A 21,652-nucleotide genomic window follows, 5' to 3' on the forward strand; every position below is an offset into this window, starting at 1 on the left:
GCGCTGCGGAGGGGTAGTTGAGCGGTAGGGGCTCCGTGTTTCAGGCGTTAGAAGTGCGTTTGGAGCGGGATAATGGTGCAGTCACTTTGCTTTGGAAATACTTCCATGGCATGGTGAGCTTTATCTTTAACAATAAATATATTTAGTATGGATCCTTTCATCCAAAGTTACGTTTCAGACGGATTAAGAATTTCTAGCACTTGCTTTGTGTACCTAAACATTTAATGGGAACAACACTCCATATGATTTTCCATTGCTGCAATTCTCATACAATTCAAGGTGTTGCTGTCCAATGTATTTTTTTTGTTGGTTTTATTTGCTCTTTTACATGAATTTTTGGATTTATCCAACTTCTCTGTATCCTGCTGACCAGCACCGTATCATTCTAATGATCCAGTGCAGACGTTTTCACAGAAATATTTTATTTTACGGCTGTCCTGGAAAAGACACCTTTAGAAACACTCCACTCCCAACGGTGCTAATGATTCTAACACCGTTATTTCAGTGTTGCCAATGCCCCTCTGTTTGGCCAATTAAGATATGTGTGCTCACAGTGCTTTGCCTCGGGGTATAATGGCAAACTTTGGCTCCAACCAGCTGGAACGAACGGTTAGAGGGTTAGACTCGCACAGAAAGTGCGGCAGCGGAGATTATTTTGTAGCTTGATGCCTCTGGTAGTTTCCCAGTTTGGAACGCGTGTGGAAATGAGCAATTTTCGCGGTTTCTTTCTTATCTCGGTGATCCTGGGATCTCTCTTCATAGTGTCTCCAGTTCCAGGTAAGCCGTGCGCCTTGCACAATTCCACAGCTTCAATTCTCTGCAAAGCAGAGGCACTGTCAGGGAAGGGGTATGGAACATACTACCCAGCATGTAACACCTTCTATTAGGGACTTCAGGTAATAAAAGAAAGGCCATGCCATTATTTTCAGTGAACTATTGTCAGGGTGATGGTGGAATAATACAACATTGTTCGTCTAATTATCAAGAAGTCTGGTATGTTTCTGCCACATGTTGTTCCATCCTGTATGTTCCGTAACCTTCTGCATACTGAAATGGACAGCAATATGAACCACACTGTACAGACCCCAAAATGCAGTTGTACTTCTGCCTCTAGAAGCTCTGAGTCCACAGCACATCTGCAGGGGAGTAAAACAAGGTAAAAACGAGAGATTGGTCAGTATTCAGTAAACCCCGCTCCACCTGCTGGCTTTTCTGTGGTTCTTTTTGCTGGTATAAACTTGTATTTGGAGGTATTTGCTAAATAAGCAACAACCAAAACCCTGTGTTTTCCAGTGAATTGCCTTTTTTCATCCTGCATCTCTTTAGGTCGCTTTTCAATATGCGGCGAGTCTCGGAGGAATGCGTTATATTTTGCATCTTAATTTTTGTTAAAAATCGGTACTGTACAGAAAATGTTTTTTTTTGGTTGTTTTTTAGTGCACCAAAGTAAATATTTATTTCCCTTGATACATGAAAAACAATTCTAACAACTGCAACCCGATTAACTCGCCATGCCACGTGTCGCTTTATTCAGCATTTATTACCCTTTAGCTAAGGGTGCAGAAACAGGACGTGATGACGTTTAGAGGGGGGAGAGGGGTAGCCTCCCTCCAACCTGTAGAAAGGGAGGCATGGCCCCCCAAAACTGTCACGTGCGGACCACTCTGCGATCACCTCCATAAGTATTGGAGAATGACATCCTGCGAGAGGTGAAGAGAAAGCAGATTGTGTTGATACATAGATTTGGAGCCAGCATAGGAACAAGGTCTGCTTTAAGAAATCTGCCACTGCAGAGCTGGCAGCGGGGCCACTCTGAAATAGTGGGGGTACTTACCTTGAAGAGTGGCCCATCCCCTAGAGTCACGGCGGCATGTGACGTCAGGTCGCCATGACAATGAGACACTAGGAGGCGGGTTGTTCCGGAGAAGGTAAGACACCCCCCTCTCACACCCCCTTTGGGGGGGGGGGGGGGCGCTCTTACAGGGACCCTCTGAAGGAGCGTGGCAACCACCTTGGCCTAAGGTCGGCCATGTACTTCTAGATAAAGCTCGAGTACTGGGTGCATGGTTACAAAAGCACCATCTACTGATAACGGACCGTAGAGATATGGTGCAAGAGGAGGAGTAACCGGTCACATACAGGATGTATCCATTTCTACACGGGTCATTTTGGGGGAACAGAACCTATCGTGAAAGTGAGCACAATCTGATGCCACATAAAGCAGATCCTTTACATTATTTGTTTCCCGTGCTGTTTTTTATTGTATTTTAGCTATTTGTAAATGGCTTTTTATTGAATATTTTCCAGAGTCCTAAATGACAATATCAATACAGCCAATGAACAATCTTAAAGAACAAAATAAAAACAGAATTAAGGTGGAGATAATACCCTAGATTATTATTGTATTATATACCCGATGTAGGACTCGGAGGGTCGAAAGATTGTAACATACCTGTTGTTGGATCAACAAGTAGTTCTCATACTACCTATCCCCTCTCCCTGCTTTGTTACTATCTTACACTATATTAGTGAAAGCACTGTATGTTTGCCTGCCTGCCTGGATGTCCGGTGTCACTAGGGGAAATCTCATTGGTCCCTTGGCCCGCCCGCCCCCGCACACCTCTCATTGGCCTGAGGCGGAGTGACGGGCCAAAGGACACACACACAGGGACACACACACACACACACACACACACACACACACACACACACACACACACACACACACACACACACACACACACACACACACACACGGACGGACACACACACACACACACACGGACGGACACACACACACGGACGGACACACACACACACGGACAGACACACACACACACGGACAGACACACACACACGGACAGACACACACACACACACACACGGACAGACACACACACACACACGGACAGACACACACACAATGACAGACACACACACAGTGACACACACACACACACACACTGTTACATACATTAGCGGGGCTCACAGTGTTAGCAGCACCCGCGCGCACCTCCTCCTCTCCCCGTGTCTCCCGCGCTTTCACCCCGACCCCCCCTCCCCCGGCGCCGCTACAGTCAGCGGGACACACACACTATTATTACCCCTTCAGCGCACCCCCCCCACCCAGTGTCAGCGGCCGTGCGGGACCCCCCCTTCTATATCTCCCACCTCTCCCCCCACACATATACATGCCCCCCCCTCCCCGGCGCTACAACTCACCCCTCCCCGGCGGGGGAACAGCCAGTGGCCAGGCAGGCTGCCTCGCGGCACCGAGTGCCCAAGATGGCGGCGCCCGGGACACAGCGGGGGAGCGGCCACAACACGCTGCCGCCCGCCTCAGATCCACGTGGGACCTGCCGGATGGGTGAGTGAGCGGCCTTCACCTCCCCTCCACCCGCCCTCCCCTCCAGTGTCTCCCCGATACCCCCCCCCCCCGGCGCCGCTACAGTCAGCGGGGGAGCGAGCGAGCGCCCGGGACACAGCGGAGGAGCGGCCACAACACGCTGCCTCCCGCCTCAGATCCACGTGGGACCTGCCGGACGGGTGAGTGAGCGGCCTTCACCTCCCCTCACCCCCCTCCACCTCCCATCACCTCCCCTCACCGCCTTTCACCTCCCCTCACTCCACTTCTCCCTTCCACCCCCCTTCACCTCCCCATTTACCTCCCCCCCCTCCACCCCCCCTTCACCTCCCCTCCACCCCCCCCCCCCCCTTCACCTCCCCTCCACCCCCCCCCCCCTTCACCTCCCCTCCACCTCCCCTCCACCCCCCCCCCTTCACCTCCCTTCCACCCCCCCCTTCACCTCCCTTCCACCCCCCCCCCCTTCACCTCCCTTCCACTCCCCCCCTTCACCTCCCCTCCACCCCCCCCCTTCACCTCCCCTCCACCCACCCACCTTCACCTCCCCTCCACTCCCCCCTTCCCACCGCCTCCCTCCCCTTCCCACCGCCTAAACCCCCTTCCCACCGCCTCCCCCCCCTTCCCACCGCCTCCCCCCTTCCCACCGCCTCCCCCCCCTTCCCACCGCCTCCCCCCCCCTTCCCACCGCCTCCCAGCCCCCCTTCCCACCGCCTCCCAGCCCCCCTTCCCACCGCCTCCCCCCACCCCTTCCCACCGCCTCCCCCCCTTCCCACCGCCTCCCACCCCCCCTCACCCCCCCTTCCCACCGCCTCCCCCCCCCCTTCCCACCGCCTCCCTCCCCCCTTCCCACCGCCTCCCCCCCCCCTTCCCACCGCCTCCCACCCCCCTTCCCACCGCCTCCCACCCCCCTTCCCACCGCCTCCCACCCCCCGCCATCCCACCGCCTCCCACCCCCCGCCTTCCCACCTCCTCTCACCCCCCGCCTTCCCACCGCCTCCCACCCCCCGCCTCCCCCTTCCCACCTCCTCCCCCTTCCCACCACCTCACCCCTCCCCCCTTCCCACCACCTCCCCCCCCTTTCCACCACCTCCCCCCCCTTTCCACCACCTCCCCCCCTTCCCACCACCTCCTCCCCTTCCCACCACCTCCCCCCCTTCCCACCACCTCCACCCTCCCCCCCTTCCCACCACCTCCCCCTCCCCCCTTCCCACCACCTCCCCCCTCCTCCTCCCCCTTCCCACCACCTTCCCCCTCCCCATTCCCACCACCTTCCCCCTCCTCCCCCTTCCCACCACATCCCCCCTTCTCTCCCTATCCACCACCTTCCCCCTCCTCCTCCTTCCCACCACCTCCCCCCTTCCCACCACCTCCCCCCTTCCCACCAACTCCCCCCTTCCCACCACCTCCCCCCTTCTCTCCCTTTCCACCACCTTCCCCCTCCTCCTCCTTCCCACCACCTCCCCCCTTCCCACCACCTCCCCCCTTCTCCCCCTTCCCACCACTTCTCCCCGCTCCCCTCCCCCCCCCCGCTCCCCTTCCCCCCCGCTCCCCTTCCCCAGCCTCCGCTCCCCTTCACCCCCCCTCCGCTCCCCTTTCCACCCCCCCCAACGCTCCTCTTCCCCCCCCCCCCCCCACCTCTTTTTCCCCTTTCCCCTCCCACCCCCTCCCACACTTCCACCCCCTCCTCTAACCCTTCCCCCCCTCTAACCCTTCCCCCCCTCCTCCACCCCTTCCCCCCTCCTCCACCCCTTGCCCCCCTCCTCCACCCCTTGCCCCCCTCCTCCACCCCCTCCTCCCCTTCCCGCCGCCCTTCGCCTTCATGCCCGCCTTACCGCCTCCCCACCCCCGCCTCTGCCTTTCACCCGCCCTTACTCCGGCCGCCTCTGCCTTTCACCCACCGCCTCACAGCCGCTGCACGCACTCAACAGACACCCGCCACACTCGACACATACCTGCCGCCACACACACCTGCTGCCTCCCGCCCCTACGCACCGACATCACTGACCCACCGCCTCACACCCTAGCAGGACCCCCACTCACAGACAGCACTCACAACCCACGCGCCAGCCGCCGCCTCACACCCTTGCAGGACCCCCACTCACAGACAGCACTCACAACCCACGCGCCACCCGCCGCCTCACACCCTAGCAGGACCCCCACTCACAGACAGCACTCACAACCCACGCACCACCCGCCGCCTCACACCCTAGCAGGACCCCCACTCGCAGACAGCACTCACAACCCACGCGCCACCCGCCGCCTCACACCCTAGCAGGACACACGACTCAGATTTTTACATCACTTATGTCACCAAAATATACATTGTACTGTGGTGTGCTTACAATAAACCATTTTTATACAACATCGTATTACATTTTCTTCCATCTTTCTTTTCAATATTATTATCCAACCTTTACAACAAACAGTCACCTATTGTTCCACGATTTATAAATAATACTACCTATTACGCATTTACATCCCGGGCAACGCCGGGTCTCTCAGCTAGTTTAGAATACAGTAGAATGAATGGGCTACATATGTAACATGGAAGTAATCTTCAGTTAGCGTTCATATTGCAAAGACTTTACTTATAGTGTTAGGTCCTGAGCTTTTCGTCACTGGAGTATTCATCAGTCTATTTACTTCCTGCGCAGAACTTGCACATGGGCTGAGCGTTAACTTGCGTACTAGTTGGCTAATGGGATTTTCTTGCTCGGGGTATCTTGGTTCCACGTGAAAGTCCCCCAGCTATCCATGGCATACAGACTGGGCTCTGCCACCGCTAGTAAGGTCAGTGGGTTTACACTTTGCTTAATATTTGTTATTATTGACATGTCCTGGCCCCGTCACTACCGCAGTTTGATGAGGCCACATGTTTATTAGAGGATCGCTATGAAATGTGCAGCCTGGAAGTCAGTCACTGAATGAGAAGAGTATATAACTGGCAGCGCAGCGGCGACTTCTCTTCACTCCGGTCACAACTAGGGTTACCAGGTGTCCAGTATTGAACCGGAATGTCCTGTATTTGGACACTGCCCAGTAAAAAATTAGAGGTAACACTGGACATGTATGTGTATACCTGTGTTACCACTCTGGACATAGTGACCTGACTGGCTTGGGGGGCCACGGGATTTCCCTGAGCAGGGAAAAAGCAGGGCTGTTGCTAGGGGGCTGTGCAGCTTCCTCCATACGGATTGGCTGCTGCTGGATAATGCAGCCAATCAGAATGAGGTGTCAGAAGCCTGGGGTGGGGCCAAAAAGAGGAAGAAACAGCATGGAGCGGAGAAGTGTGCGCATCTCAAGCGCATCGCACCTTCCACTATTTTGGAGAAGCCATCTGGCAACTCTTGTCACAACAGGTAGCGCATTTCTAAAGATACAACTCGGACAGAGCTGCTGACTTTATTCCCAGGAGGTGTGTGCGTTCTCCACTGACAGGGAAGGGAATAGATTGGAGAACACTCCAAAGTGAAGGAGTTAAGTAGTAAAGATGGTGCAGTAACCACCACAAAGTCCACACATTCAGGACACAAAGCCTGGTATTTTAGGAACCTTCTAACCACAAATTAAACACGTTATAGTGGGTAAAAAAAGTTACAACCCCCCTCCCCCCATACAGGGTACCACAACTTAAAATCCCACCTGTGAGCACATTCCCCTCTCACACAGGTCTGCAACCCTGCCCTGTCTCATTATCTCAGCATACAGTACTTCCACTGCAGCCAGGGATTCTATAGAAGGAACCTTATAGAGAACGATTAAATGACCTTTCCTTTTAACATTCTCCTGTGCCGCGCTTTGCACAATTGGTGAAATGCATGTAAGCTTTCTACGTGACTCCTGATTACGCAAAAACTGGTTCTGAAATTGGACCGGTTGTTGTAAATGGCCCAAGTGCCTGCAGATGTCCGTGAAGGCGCATAACACACGAGAGCAGCTGCAGAACGCGTGGGCTTGTACATCAACCACCTCACAATACAGGCGGTCCTGTTATCCAGCAGAACCCGTCCTGGAAGTAGCGTTGGATAGTGAAATCGTTCTAAAGTGAGTCCCACTTTAATCAGTGGCGGTGAGCGTTTGATAACGCATTCTGGTGTCGAAAAACGTCCGATAGGGTAGCATTGTAAAGCGTTGGATATGCCATTCGTTGTAAAGTGAAACGTTGGATAGCGAGGACTACCTGTACCAGTGTCTGGCTGCGTTTCTTCTGGTAAGCGAGTCAGGTGGTAACCAGCACATTCATTAATGAAAGGGTTAATGTGTTACACGCCACGGATATTTCAGACAAACAAGCCTTTTCTCTCACATCTTGTCCCCCTGAGCATCGGCTTATGTACAGTACACAAGCAAGTCAGAACTAATGGCAACGTTGTAGTTAGCAGATTAAATGTATGTGGCAGACAAATCAGACAAGTCGAAGTATTTTTAAATAGTTTTATAAATGTTTAATGTTTCCTGAGTAGCCAAAACCTTTGGCTCGTTTCTACGATCTTTACCTAATCTCTTTAGTGATAAACCTGTTTGTACATTGTTGTAATATGCAGGTAGGTCGTTGATTCAGACTATATCCCTTCTGTTGATGTCTTGCTCATCATTGCAGCACAATTAGTTTAAGGAAATATTGATAAAAGTAAAGACTATAATAAAATTAAAACTGTTGCACACGAGCCAATAAGTGAACATCTAACGCTAAGGATGATTAAATATTTTGAGGGAAGCAGATCACATTGATACTTTGTTACAACAAAGAAATAATGCCTGCTATATGGAACTGTCCCTTTCAGATGACGAATGTCCTGATGCCTTCCCAGCCCATGAGAACTGTGAATACGATGAGGTTTGTGAGGACTCTTCCTGCGAGTACAATGAGTATGTTACCTGTCACCTCAACCGCTGCGGAACCTGTGAAGCCGTGTACCGTGGTTATGACAACATGACAGTCAACTGTAACCAGTGTGAGTGCGGCTGTGTCTAACACACATTGAGACACTACAAGGGTTTCCCATTCTTTGTCCTAAAGCGGCACCCCACAAAAGCGAGTATTTTTTTAACCTTCAATGAACCAGAGGGCTAACCAAAGATGAAACGCAGCGCTCAAATCTCCGGGGACCCCCTAATTGCTTATATATATATATATATATATATATATATATATATATATATATATATATATATATATATATATATATATATATATATATATACATATACACACACACACATACAGTGTTCGACAAACCTATACATTTGCTCGCCCCGGGCGAGTGGATTTAACCCCCGGGCGAGTAAATATTGGCCCAAGCAGCACACGTTTGGTACTAGGTGGCGAATAGATTTTTTTGTGTGGCGAGTAGTTTTTGGGTGATTTGTCAACCACTGTATATATATATACAGTGTTCGACAAACCTATACATTTGCTCGCCCCGGGCGAGTGGATTTAACATCATGGCGAGCTCCTATTGGCCCAAGCAGCACACGTTTGGTACTAGGTGGTGAATAGATTTTTTTTGTGTGGCGAGTAGATTTTTTGGTGATTTGTCGACCACTGTATATGTATATATATACACACACACACACACGCACCACGCACACGGAGAGAGGAAGGGGAAACAGCATAGAGTAGTATGTCCAGATAAATGCTGCAATAAGGTGGTAAGATCTCACAATTAATAAGATAGTGAATGCCTTTATCCAATTATAGGATCAGGAACAGTTTCCAGCTTTAGATTCTCACAGGACTCCTTTTGATGTTGCCATCTGGGGCTGGGATTCCCCCCTCGATCAGCTGGTTAATATGATCCCAATGGTGTAGTACCAGACGCTCAGCCTCTGTCCCAGGGGTGAACCACACATAGGAGACAATGCAGGGGAACAATTTAGTGTAAACCTATTTAATTAAAATATATAAAACACCCATAACAGGTAGAAAACTCACACGTTATAAGTGAATACAAGGCAGGTGAGAGTATCCCACTGAGTCTCTCACACTCCGCTCTGCATGTCCTGCGAGATCACTTCCGCATCACGTGGTCACGACCGGGTCTCGCGAGATCACTTCCGCATCACGTGGTCAAGGCCGGGTCTCGCGAGATCTCAGCTCACTCCGCTATGGGCGCGGGTTCTGTTTTACGGTCGGGCTGCCAGTCTCTCACTCCTGGTCTCTGCACACCGAACCGTAGACATGTTGCCCGATACCCGATGGGTATTATATGCACAGGAATAGACAAATTATCACTACGTTGGAGGGGAGGAGACATTGTCAATGCAATATCAGAGCTCGAGGCCAGGTGGACCGTACTATTAGAACCTTGGTCCCGGCTCTGGGCCTCAATGCTGACATAGATTTGGGGGCATTTTTAACATAATCTGTGCAGATGCTTTCTATATCTGTCAATATGGCGGCAGAATCTGGCTCCTCCCATGTCTATAGATTACTTATTTCTTATATGGTTATTTTTTATATTCTTACCAACTTTTCACACATGTCTGTTATCGTAGTCCCAGAGGTTCATTGTTAACATATAGTCTTACTCTGTCTTTCTGCTCATTCGATTATTTTTAATTATCATTAAATGTTTTTATTATATAACTGTATACATTGTATAGGAATGTGTATTCTATACAGGGGTTCTATATTCGGAATATTGTCTATTCTGATTTATGTGTTTATATTCTATCATGCTGCACACGGCCCACATATGATTGGTCCGTAGGTGTTGATCAATCAACCTATCATATGTGAGTTGTACCTATATTAAAGTGTCAAAGAGCCAGTAACACAACTACCCCTGAAGAAGTCTATTTTATAGACGAAACACGCAGGGTGAAGGCCCTTCTGATGACCTACTATTGAGTCCTAAGATTGACTTTTAATATACATCCTTATTTGCTAAGTACTGATAAATACTAAGGACTGCTTCAGTAACGTTTCCTACCGACGGAGTTACTCTGATGTTATAGTCTCACCAACATGGTGAGACTTGGTGGACTCGGAGAAGGAGCCCTGAAGCTGCTGCGGTTGTGTGTGTGTGTGTTTGTGTTTGTGTGTGTGAACAGCCAGCACTCCAATTGTAACACAATGCAGTAGGTGCATGTTCCATAACAAGTAAATAAGCATACGATACCGTTCGTACGGGAATCAGCAGACAGCACTCAGGTTTGGATCGTAGAAAATAAATATATTGTAGAAAAATAAGACACAAATCACCAAGGTTTCAGTCCCACATACAGGACATTCCTCGGGGTATGCCGCCATATTGACACAAATATAGAAAGCATCTACATAGGTTATGTTAAAAATGCCCCAAAATCTATGTCAACATTGAGGCCCACTACCCTGAGGAAGGTCCCGTTTGTGAGACCGAAACGTTGGTGATTTGTCTTATTTTTCTACAATATATTTTCTATGATCCAAACCAAACAGTGCTGTCTGTTGATTCCCGTGCTAATGGTATTTTATGCTTATTTATATATATGTTATACTTTTGCCAGTACTTGCAAGGAAAAACAAAGATGGATGCAATGTCATCCCAAGATGATGTCACAGCTTTCTATTGGCTGCCAGAGGGAGGCTGACGTCTGTATTCATATTATTTCTCCTGGACAAGAAGTCTTGTAACTTCAAAACGAAATACAGCTATACCCCTTTATAACGCGGTTCTTAGGGTCCAAAGAATCACATCGCGTTATAAGCAGATTGCGTTACAAATAATGTGCCATTGTATGTATTGTACAATAAAGTATTTAAGATACCAATAATCGTGTTGTAAAGTCTTCATAAATATGAAAATTGGAAGCCATGCTTGCATCGCGTTATAAGCGGATTCGCGTTATAACGGGGTTGAGCTGTATCTCCGATCCCCATAGCTTGGAGAACAGCAGCACTGCTCTGGGGGGTCCCAGATTGCTGCCACAATTTAATGAAGAAGACAGAAATGAATCCCCAGAATGAGTCTTGGGCCTCCTCACTAGGGATCTGGGATAGAGCAACATGACAGAACCCTCAGTACTTCTGGGTCACCACTTGCAATGCACCGTGCTATTCTCAGTACCTCTGACTTTCCAAGCATACCGACACCACAACTGTGGATCCCATTGGTGCAGAATAATTTGTTTCTGTGTTACTTGTAGTGCCTCTTGTATTTTTTCTCAGCTGACTGTCAGTGGACTGTTCAGACATGACAATCCCATTAATACAGGAATATTCAGAAGCGTCCTACTGTATCCTACACTACTCTAAAGAAATATTGGTGTAAAGTAGCACATCGGTGCCCCTATGTTCCAATCAGAGGCATATAAATGGTAAAGGACAAAAAAGATGGAGGCACACATTGTAGTTGCAATATAGTTGCTGAGGTTTACTTCATAGCAAACGGCAGAAAAATAGCAATGTTTCGGGACAACTCCCCTTCTTCAGATAAAAGCCAACACCATTGTCTGTCTCTTTCTAACCTGGGAAAAGTCAGACATCATATTTAACTGAATTTATGAGTCAAATTCAGCACTTTTCCATTAAAACGCAATTCCTTCCGGCACAGAATGCTTGAGTCGCATAGGCTTTGAACATTGGAGGTTAACGTATGGAAAATGTAGGAAGGTAGCTGAGTGCGGTCCCTCAGGTCCAATCGGGACCAGCGGTGCTGATCTTAGGCCATTAAATCTGGTTGGCAGATAACTTTTTTCTTGCAATGTATCAGTACTTTCAGGGGATCGAAACGGTGGCAACATAAAACACTTTGTGTTTAGGAAGTAACAATAAATGTGAACATGTTTAAAGCACAAAAACGTGAAAAATCCAAAAAAAAATTTACAAAATAAATCAGTTCTGTATTTAACTCCTAATGCCATTTTTAATGATTTGTTAATGTAATGATCATTCTTTGGTTGCTTCTGGCAACAATTCAGAAAATCATATGCACTTCCTCTTTTTAAACAGGCTCTGACTCACACCTTTTTGAGCTCTGCACTTTGACAACAAAGTATCACAAACCAATATATTGCTGTATTCCAAACAGCAGACTGTCTATTACTCTGAAAGCTGTAACAATAATGTGTTACACTTAGTAATATAATGTCACGTTTCAGCTGCAGCATTTCACAGTATCAAGTTAGAAGGCGGCCATTATGTTAGGCACACAATCAGGATTTTTACAGATTTATACCAGGAGCACCAAACGATTGCCGGCCTAGGTAAGAATGTAGAATTATACATCATCACATGCTTTACATACACAAATAAGAAAAACAAAAGGGGTGTAGTATTGCTGCTTTAAAGGGTATTTGCGGGCTGCCACATTTTTGATTACCAAGAACGTGCGCCACTTCAGGAACAGCAGTGAACCTACAATCTTCAATGACTTCACGTTTGTTCTAATTAAGCTGATTACACATTTTTGTGGGATAAGTGGCATTGGCCCTTTCAATGACCTTTCTCTTTTTTCAGTGACCCCAAAATGTCGCCTGATGCATCTGGAGATGCTCCACAAGAGCAGAAATGGAAGGAGTCACCCTGGACGGGGCAGACTGGAGGTGGACAATGTGTATGACCCGGAGTGTGAGAAGAACGGAACCTTTAAAGCCAAGCAATGCGACGATGACTCCAACCTGTGCTGGTGCGTGGACAGTGCTGGGGTCAGAGTGACCGATAAAACAGGAGACGACCCCAAGTGTGATCGGCTCGTCCGAGTGCAGTGAGTAGCACCCACAGCGGACATCCACTGCTTGCCTTAGTGCGGGGTGGAAATACTGTACAAAAAGCAGTGGTACTAATTTATGAGATCCACATTTATTGAACATTGGGGCCCAGCTGTATTTTAGAAAGATTTAAGTAATGTTTGTGCTGTAAATGAGAGGAGAGGCTTTCTAAAGAAAACCCCCCAAACCCTTCATTATTTAAAGTAAGAAGTGGAATTGTTAGTTTGTAAATAATAAAGTTGCAGGACCCGGTGTGAAAATAAAGAAGTGGAGATACTCGTTATCGTTGGTACCAAATCGACCGCTGCCCTAGAACAGATTTAGTGATGGAAACATTAAAAAAAATTAGCTTCCTTTATACAAAGCAGCAAGGTATAAATACAATGAGTTACTGCCTCAAAGAGCTTACATTCTAATTCACTGAGTGCTAATAAAAGAGGTTATTAAAAGCTGGTGCATGCAAAATGATGTTGATTTAAGGCAGGGGCGGCCAACTCTAGTCCTCAAGGGCCACCAACAGGCCAGGTATTAGGAAAATCCCTGCTTCAGCACAGGAGGCTCAATCAGTGGCTCAGTCATTTTGATTGAGCCACCTCTGATAAGCAGGGACATCCTTAAGACCTGACCTGTTGGTCGCCCTTGAGGACTGGAGTTGGCCACCGCTGGTTTAATACCAATATTTGTATGGTCTCTACAGTGATTCCTCTCTTTCTTGTGTTGTGCCTTTGCAGCTCACCAGAGATACAGTATCTGTGTTTAAGACTAGTTCTACGGGGCTTGCAGGGCCCCTATGGCAGTGAAGCAGTTAACACTCCAGCCTTAAACACCCTGTTATGCCTGGGAACCTGCAGCAAGCACAGTGACTGTTACTGGGTGGGCACGGTGTTGCTGGGTGGGCATGGGGTTACTGGGTGGGCATGGGGTTGCTGGGTGGGCATGGAGTTGCTGGGTGGACACAGTGTTGCTGGGTGGACACGGTGATACTGGATGGGCACGGTGTTACTGGGTGGACACGGTGATACTGGATGGGCACGGTGTTACTGGGTGGGCACGGTGTTACTGGTGGGCACGGTGTTACTGAATGGGAACGGTGTTGCTGGGTGGGCACGGTGTTACTGAATGGGAATGGTGTTGCTGGGTGGGCACGGTGTTACTGGATGGGCACGGTGTTGCTGGGTGGGCATGGTGTTACTGGGTGGGCACGGTGTTGCTGGGTGGGCACGGTGTTACTGGGTGGGCACGGTGTTACTGGGTGGGCACGGTGTTACTGGATGGGCACGGTGTTGCTGGGTGGGCACGGTGTTGCTGGGTGGGCATGGTGTTACTGGGTGGGCACGGTCTTGCTGAGTGGGCACGGTGTTGCTGGGTGGGCACGGTGTTGCTGAGCAAGTGGGCAAGGTGTTGCTCGGTGGGCACGGTGTTGCTGGGTGGGCATGGTGTTGCTGGGTGGGCATGGTGTTGCTGGGTGGGCATGGTCTTGCTGGGTGGGCACGGTGTTACTGGGTGGGCACGGTGTTACTGGGTGGGCACGGTGTTGCTGGGTGGGCATGGTGTTGCTGAGCAAGTGGGCACGGTGTTGCTGGGTGGGCACTGTGTTGCTGGGTGGGCACGATGTTGCTGGGTGGACACGGTGTTGCTGGGTGGACACGGTGTTGCTGGGTGGGCACGGTGTTGCTGGGTGGGCACAGTGTTACTGGATGGGCACGGTATTACTGGATGGGCACGGTGTTGCTGGGTGGGCACGGTGTTGCTGGGTGGGCACGGTGTTGCTGGGTGGACACGGTGTTGCTGGGTGGACACTGTGTTGCTGGGTGGGCACGGTGTTGCTGGGTGGGCACAGTGTTACTGGATGGGCACGGTATTACTGGATGGGCACAGTGTTGCTGGGTGGGCATGGTGTTACTGGGTGGGCACGGTCTTGCTGGCTGGGCACGGTGTTGCTGGGCAAGTGGGCATGGTCTTGCTGGGTGGGCACGGTGTTACTGGGTGGGCATGGTGTTGCTGGGTGGGCACGGTGTTGCTGGGTGGGTGCTGGGTGGGCACGGTGATACTGAGTGGGCACGTGATACTGGGTGGGCATGGTATTGCCGGGTGGGCACGGTGTTGCCGGGTGGGCACGGTGTTGCCGGGTGGGCACGGTGTTGCTGGGTGGGCACGGTGTTGCTGGGTGGGCACGGTGACGCTGGGTGGGCACGGTGTTGCTGGGTGGGCACGGTATTGCTGGGTGGGCACGGTGACGCTGGGTGGGCACGGTGTTACTGGGTGGGCACGGTGTTGCTGGGTGGGCACTGTGTTGCTGGGTGGGCACAGTGTTGCTGGGTGGGCACGGTGTTGCTGGGTGGGCACGGTGATACTGAGTGGGCACGGTGTTGCTGGGTGGGTACGGTGATACTGGGTGGGCACGGTGTTGCTGGGTGGGCACGGTGTTGCTGGGTGGGCACGGTGATACTGGGTGGGCACGGTGATACTGGGTGGTTGCTGGGTGGGCACGGTGATACTAGGTGGGCATGGTGTTGCTGGGTGGGCACGGTGTTGCTGGGTGGGCACGGTGTTACTGGGTGGACACGGTGTTGCTGGGTGGGCACGGTGGGGCACGGTGTTGCTGGGTGGGCACGGTGTTGCTGGGTGGGTACGGTGGGGCACGGTGTTGCTGGGTGGGCACGGTGTTGCTGGGTGGGCATGGTGATGCTGGGAGTCTGGCTGCAGTGCAGATGAATATAACACTCAGGCGTCTTGTCATGTTATTGCCTTTCAGTTTGATTCAAATGGATTTCATCTTCAAAGCAGAGTTTGCATTTCTCAAGGGGAGAGAAGAGGAACTTCGCAGGTCAGTTACTGCTAGAAACATGTCCATCAATGCTCAGGGTTATTGCAACCGGCTTCTAAAGGGGCAGTCCCACTTACCCGCTGCTATGTAGTAAAGTAACAAAGGAGGGAGGATATGATGCATCTTATGGGACTATTGGACCAACTCAGGGGCAGCAACTCCTGTCCCCAAGGGCCACCAACAGGCCAGGTATTACTGATATCCCTGCCACAGGTCTATATGTATACGCTGGTGCACAGGTCTATATGTATACGCTGGTGCACAGGTCTATATGTATACGCTGGTGCACAGGTCTATATGTATACGCTGGTGCACAGGTCTATATGTATATGCTGGTACACTGGTCTATATGTATACGCTGGTGCCAGGCCTATATGTATACGCTGATACACAGGTAATGTTACACAGCAGGTGGGGGTGCCAGGCCTATATGTATATGCTGATACACAGGTAATGTTACACAGCAGGTGGGGGTGCCAGGCCTATATGTATACGCTGATACACATGTAATGTTACACAGATGGTGGGGTGCCAGGCCTATATGTATACGCTGATACACACGTAATGTTACACAGCAGGTGGGGGTGCCAGGCCTATATGTATACGCTGATACACACGTAATGTTACACAGATGGTGGGGTGCCAGGCCTATATGTATACGCTGATACACACGTAATGTTACACAGCAGGTGGGGGTGCCAGGCCTATATGTATACGCTGATACACACGTAATGTTACACAGGAGGTGGGAGTGCCTGGCCCATATGTATACGCTGATACACATGTAATGTTACACAGCAGGTGGGGATGCCATGCCTATATGTATACGCTGATACACAGGTAATGTTACACAGGAGGTTGGGTGCCAGGCCTATATGTATACACTGATACACAGGTAATGTTACACAGGAGGTTGGGTGCCAGGCCTATATGTATACGCTGATACACAGGTAATGTTACACAGCAGGTGTGGGTGCCAGGCCTATATGTATACACTGATACACAGGTAATGTTACACAGCAGGTGGGGGTGCCAGGCCTATATGTATATGCTGATACACACGTAATGTTACACAGGAGGTGGGGGTGCCAGGCCTATATGTATACACTGATACACAGGTAATGTTACACAGGAGGTAGGGGTACCAGGGCTATATGTATACGCTGATGAATGTGAAATCTTTTTCTACCTGTTAAATCTGATTGATGGACATGAAGAAATGTCTAATTAAAGTGTTTTGATACTAACCCCCTAGGAGTTTGATCAATAAGGTGTCGCGCTTCATCCTGAAGAACCCACAGATCCTAAAAATAACGGTGAGTATAAACTCTGCCCCTGAGATTCAGTCACGGTGTAAACCTTTGTGATTTCCTACCAGGTCCCCCTTTACAATGCCTTGCCGGTTTTCTTGTCTGCTGCACGTTGCAGTCCTTGTTATATCAGAACGCGTTTTTCTTGTCTGCTGCACGTTGCAGTTCTTGTTATATCAGAATGCAATGTTTTCTTGTCTGCTGCACGTTGCAGTTCTTGTAATATCAGAACGCGATGTTTTCTTGTCTGCTGCACGTTGCAGTTCTTGTTATATCAGAATGCGATGTTTTCTTGTCTGCTGCACGTTGCAGTCCTTGTTATATCAGAATGCAATGTTTTCTTGTCTGCTGCACGTTGCAGTTCTTGTTATATCAGAATGCGATGTTTTCTTGTCTGCTGCACGTTGCAGTCTTTGTTATATCAGAACGCGGTTTTCTTGTCTGCTGCACGTTGCAGTCCTTGTTATATCAGAACGCGGTTTTCTTGTCTGCTGCACGTTGCAGTCCTTGTTATATCAGAACGCGGTTTTCTTGTCTGCTGCACGTTGCAGTCCTTGTTATATCAGAATGCGGTTTTCTTGTCTGCTGCACGTTGCAGTCCTTGTTATATCAGAATGCGGTTTTCTTGTCTGCTGCACGTTGCAGTTCTTGTTATATCAGAACGTGGTTTTCTTGTCTGCTGCACGTTGCAGTCCTTGTTATATCAGAACGCGGTTTTCTTGTCTGCTGCACGTTGCAGTTCTTGTTATATCAGAACGCGGTTTTCTTGTCTGCTGCACGTTGCAGTTCTTGTTATATCAGAATGCGATGTTTTCTTGTCTGCTGCACGTTGCAGTTCTTGTTATATCAGAACGCGGTTTTCTTGTCTGCTGCACGTTGCAGTTCTTGTTATATCAGAATGCGATGTTTTCTTGTCTGCTGCACGTTGCAGTTCTTGTTATATCAGAATGCGATGTTTTCTTGTCTGCTGCACGTTGCAGTTCTTGTTATATCAGAATGCGATGTTTTCTTGTCTGCTGCACGTTGCAGTTCTTGTTATATCAGAATGCGATGTTTTCTTGTCTGCTGAACGTTGCAGTTCTTGTTATATCAGAACGCGGTTTTCTTGTCTGCTGCACGTTGCAGTTCTTGTTATATCAGAATGCGATGTTTTCTTGTCTGCTGCACGTTGCAGTTCTTGTTATATCAGAACGCGGTTTTCTTGTCTGCTGCACGTTGCAGTTCTTGTTATATCAGAACGCGATGTTTTCTTGTCTGCTGCACGTTGCAGTTCTTGTTATATCAGAACGCGGTTTTCTTGTCTGCTGCACGTTGCAGTCCTTGTTATATCAGAACACGATGTTTTCTTGTCTGCTGCACGTTGCAGTTCTTGTTATATCAGAACGCGGTTTTCTTGTCTGCTGCACGTTGCAGTTCTTGTTATATCAGAACGCGATGTTTTATTGTCTGCTGCACGTTGCAGTTCTTGTTATATCAGAATGCGATGTTTTCTTGTCTGCTGCACGTTGCAGTTCTTGTTATATCAGAACGCGATGTTTTCTTGTCTGCTGCACGTTGCAGTTCTTGTTATATCAGAACGCGGTTTTCTTGTCTGGTGCACGTTGCAGTTCTTGTTATATCAGAATGCGATGTTTTCTTGTCTGCTGCACGTTGCAGTTCTTGTTATATCAGAACGCGGTTTTCTTGTCTGCTGCACGTTGCAGTTCGTGTTATATCAGAATGCGATGTTTTCTTGTCTGCTGCACGTTGCAGTTCTTGTTATATCAGAAAGCGATGTTTTCTTGTCTGCTGCACGTTGCAGTTCTTGTTATATCAGAATGCGATGTTTTCTTGTCTGCTGCACGTTGCAGTTCTTGTTATATCAGAACGCGGTTTTCTTGTCTGCTGCACGTTGCAGTTCTTGTTATATCAGAATGCGATGTTTTCTTGTCTGCTGCACGTTGCAGTCCTTGTTATATCAGAATGCGATGTTTTCTTGTCTGCTGCACGTTGCAGTTCTTGTTATATCAGAATGCGATGTTTTCTTGTCTGCTGCAGGTTCATGAACTTACACAAGAAGTTACCATGAAACTTTGTACCAACGGCACGAAGGAACCTATTGACATTGCTACTGTTGCTTATTATATCGAGCGGGATGTACGTATTGTAGGCTTTTTTTTAAGTAGCACATTTATTTTGGTTTATATAATACAGAAATTTAAGAAATACAAAAAAAAATTTTTTTTAAAAACCCCACCAGCCACTAAACATGATTCGGCCCTTGAATTATTTGAAAATATTTTTTTTTACTAGGAAACATTGAGATGTTCAATCTTCTGTATAAGGACACTGGATGGTTACATGTGGAAGGGAAACAATGTTTGAAAACCATCATACCTCCGTAAAGGATTAAGGATCTAATGCAGGGCAACTCGTCCTCAAGGGCGAGCAGCAGGTCAGGTTTTAAGGATTTCCCTGCTTCAGCACAGGTGGCTCAAAGACTGAGCCACCTGTGCTGAAGCAGAGATATCCTTAAAACCTGACCTGTTGGACACCCCTGCTCTAGTTGCTTTGTATAATTTCCTGCCCCATTAAAATCACCACAAACAGATGCTCTCAAAACTCACATTTATCAAAGGAAACACTTGATTTCAACAGTTTTTCATTTTCTTTGACAATCTGGTGCTTGTTTTCACTGGTTTTGCAGCCGGGAGATGTCAGTAACCCCTTGCTGCTCAGGCTCGGATTGTAGACCCCTTTAGTAGTAAAGAGAGGGACTCCCTTCGCCATCAGGGTAAATCCCGTCCTTCTGCCCACAGCTGAAGCAGAGCAAGTTTACCCTTTCGTGGGACGGTCGCAAACTGGAGGTTGACAGCGATTCCATCCGGGTTCTCTTTTTCGACAACGAGCCGCCACGTATCAACATGAAGACAATATCGCCGGGATTCGCTGCCATCATTATCATCATCGCGCTGGCGATTCTTACCGGGATCGCAGTGTTTGTAAGTACTGAGCGGTCTCGTATTACTCACACCCAAAGCACTCTGACAAGAACAACAGCTGGATGCAGACGTGGAAGCCAGTGCTATGAAGTGAGAACATTTATTGATGCAATCTAAACAAATGATTGATATATATATATATATATATATTAGTGTTCGACAAACCTATACATTTGCTCGCCCCGGGCGAGTGGATTTAACATCGTGGCGAGCTCCTATTGGCCCAAGCAGCACACGTTTGGTACTATGTGGCGAGTAGATTTTTTGGTGATTTGTCGACCACTGTGTGTGTATATATATATATATATATATATATATATATATATATATATATATATATATATATATATATATATATATATATATATATATATATATATATATATATATATATATATATATATATATATATATATATATATATATATATATATATATATTTTATTATTATTACACGCGTTTTATAAGGAAAGGTGGTGCCAGAATCCTAAGCAAAAAAGGTTTGTATTCATAAGTCGACGAACTGCAACAAATTGAGCTTTAAATGAAGATGTATGTATATACATATAATTTATCATGCAGGTCGTTGTGCGGAGGAGAGCAGAACAGGAGCGCATTCAGTTTGAAGTTATTGAGGTGAGGTATGACACTTGCGTGTAGTGCTGGTTACAAAGTGACATGTATGGTGTGGGATTGCTAGCTGCAGTTACTTTCCCTTGTTATGTTCTTGCACTAGTGGGGAAGGTGAAGAAGCCCCTAATTGTATGTTACATTGTAACAGTAGTGCGGTCACAGCAAATCACCCTTAAGTGGCGGTGTCAGATTAAAGAAACAAGTGTTCATGTTTCTCCGGCGAATATGGTTATTACCAGCCCAGGTCACCAAAGGTACAATGAAATATACAAGATAATGTGCTTGTTTCCCCAGGGGCAGGAGCTGGGAGATTACCAGTTGGCTCAGAGAGAAGGTCTGCGGTATTATTACTATTAAACAATAAAATTATCTTTTCAAGTTCCACTCTGTTCTTCTGCACCTCAGGCACAAAACTGTTTATATGCATGTTCCATACGTTCTCTTTATCTGCACTGACACTGGGCACCGGGAAAGGACAGTGCTACGTGGCACTATCTGTACTAATTCTGGGCACAGGGAAAGGACACATCCACGTGGCACTATCTGCACTAACGCTGGGCACGACACTTCCACGTGGCACTAACGCTGGGCACGACACTTCCACGTGGCACTATCTGCACTAAGGCTGGGCACGGAAAGGACAGTGCTACATTGCACTATCTGTACCAACACTGGGCACAGGGAAAGGACATGTCCACGTAGCACTATTTGCACTAACTCTGGGCACGTCCACGAAGAACTAACCATTGCAGACCTGTAAATAAAACATTTGACTTTAAAGCAGCAATTCCAGCGGTACCCAGGGGCTCCCAGGAGCCGAGCCACGACATTTTCAGCTCCAGTG

General features: G+C 48.4%; 1 protein-coding gene across 1 annotated transcript; it reads left to right on the forward strand.

Annotated features, from left to right (window-relative positions):
* Window positions 1-52: 52 nt before the first annotated feature.
* On the forward strand, window positions 53-21,165 carry LOC142502896 (epithelial cell adhesion molecule-like). Its single transcript, XM_075614563.1, has 9 exons — window positions 53-777; window positions 8,149-8,319; window positions 12,807-13,053; window positions 15,813-15,884; window positions 17,140-17,200; window positions 19,232-19,330; window positions 19,993-20,175; window positions 20,758-20,811; window positions 21,103-21,165. The coding sequence occupies exons 1-9, from the start codon at window positions 666-668 to the stop codon at window positions 21,163-21,165; spliced, it is 1,062 nt and encodes a 353-aa protein (XP_075470678.1). The 5' UTR covers window positions 53-665.
* The last annotated feature ends 487 nt before the right edge of the window (window positions 21,166-21,652 follow it).

Source organism: Ascaphus truei, chromosome 9, assembly GCF_040206685.1.
Source record: "Ascaphus truei isolate aAscTru1 chromosome 9, aAscTru1.hap1, whole genome shotgun sequence".
Lineage (NCBI taxonomy): Eukaryota > Metazoa > Chordata > Amphibia > Anura > Ascaphidae > Ascaphus > Ascaphus truei.

What these genes read in the sequence shown, in the direction of transcription:
- LOC142502896 (XM_075614563.1), top strand. Translation starts at nt 666, where the DNA reads ATGCCTCTGGTAGTTTCCCAGTTTGGAACGCGTGTGGAAATGAGCAAT. An exon ending in GACAGTCAACTGTAACCAGT is followed by an intron (nt 8,320 to 12,806) that starts GTGAGTGCGGCT and finishes CTCTTTTTTCAG; the next exon opens with TGACCCCAAAATGTCGCCTG. An exon ending in CTTATTATATCGAGCGGGAT is followed by an intron (nt 19,331 to 19,992) that starts GTACGTATTGTA and finishes TTCTGCCCACAG; the next exon opens with CTGAAGCAGAGCAAGTTTAC.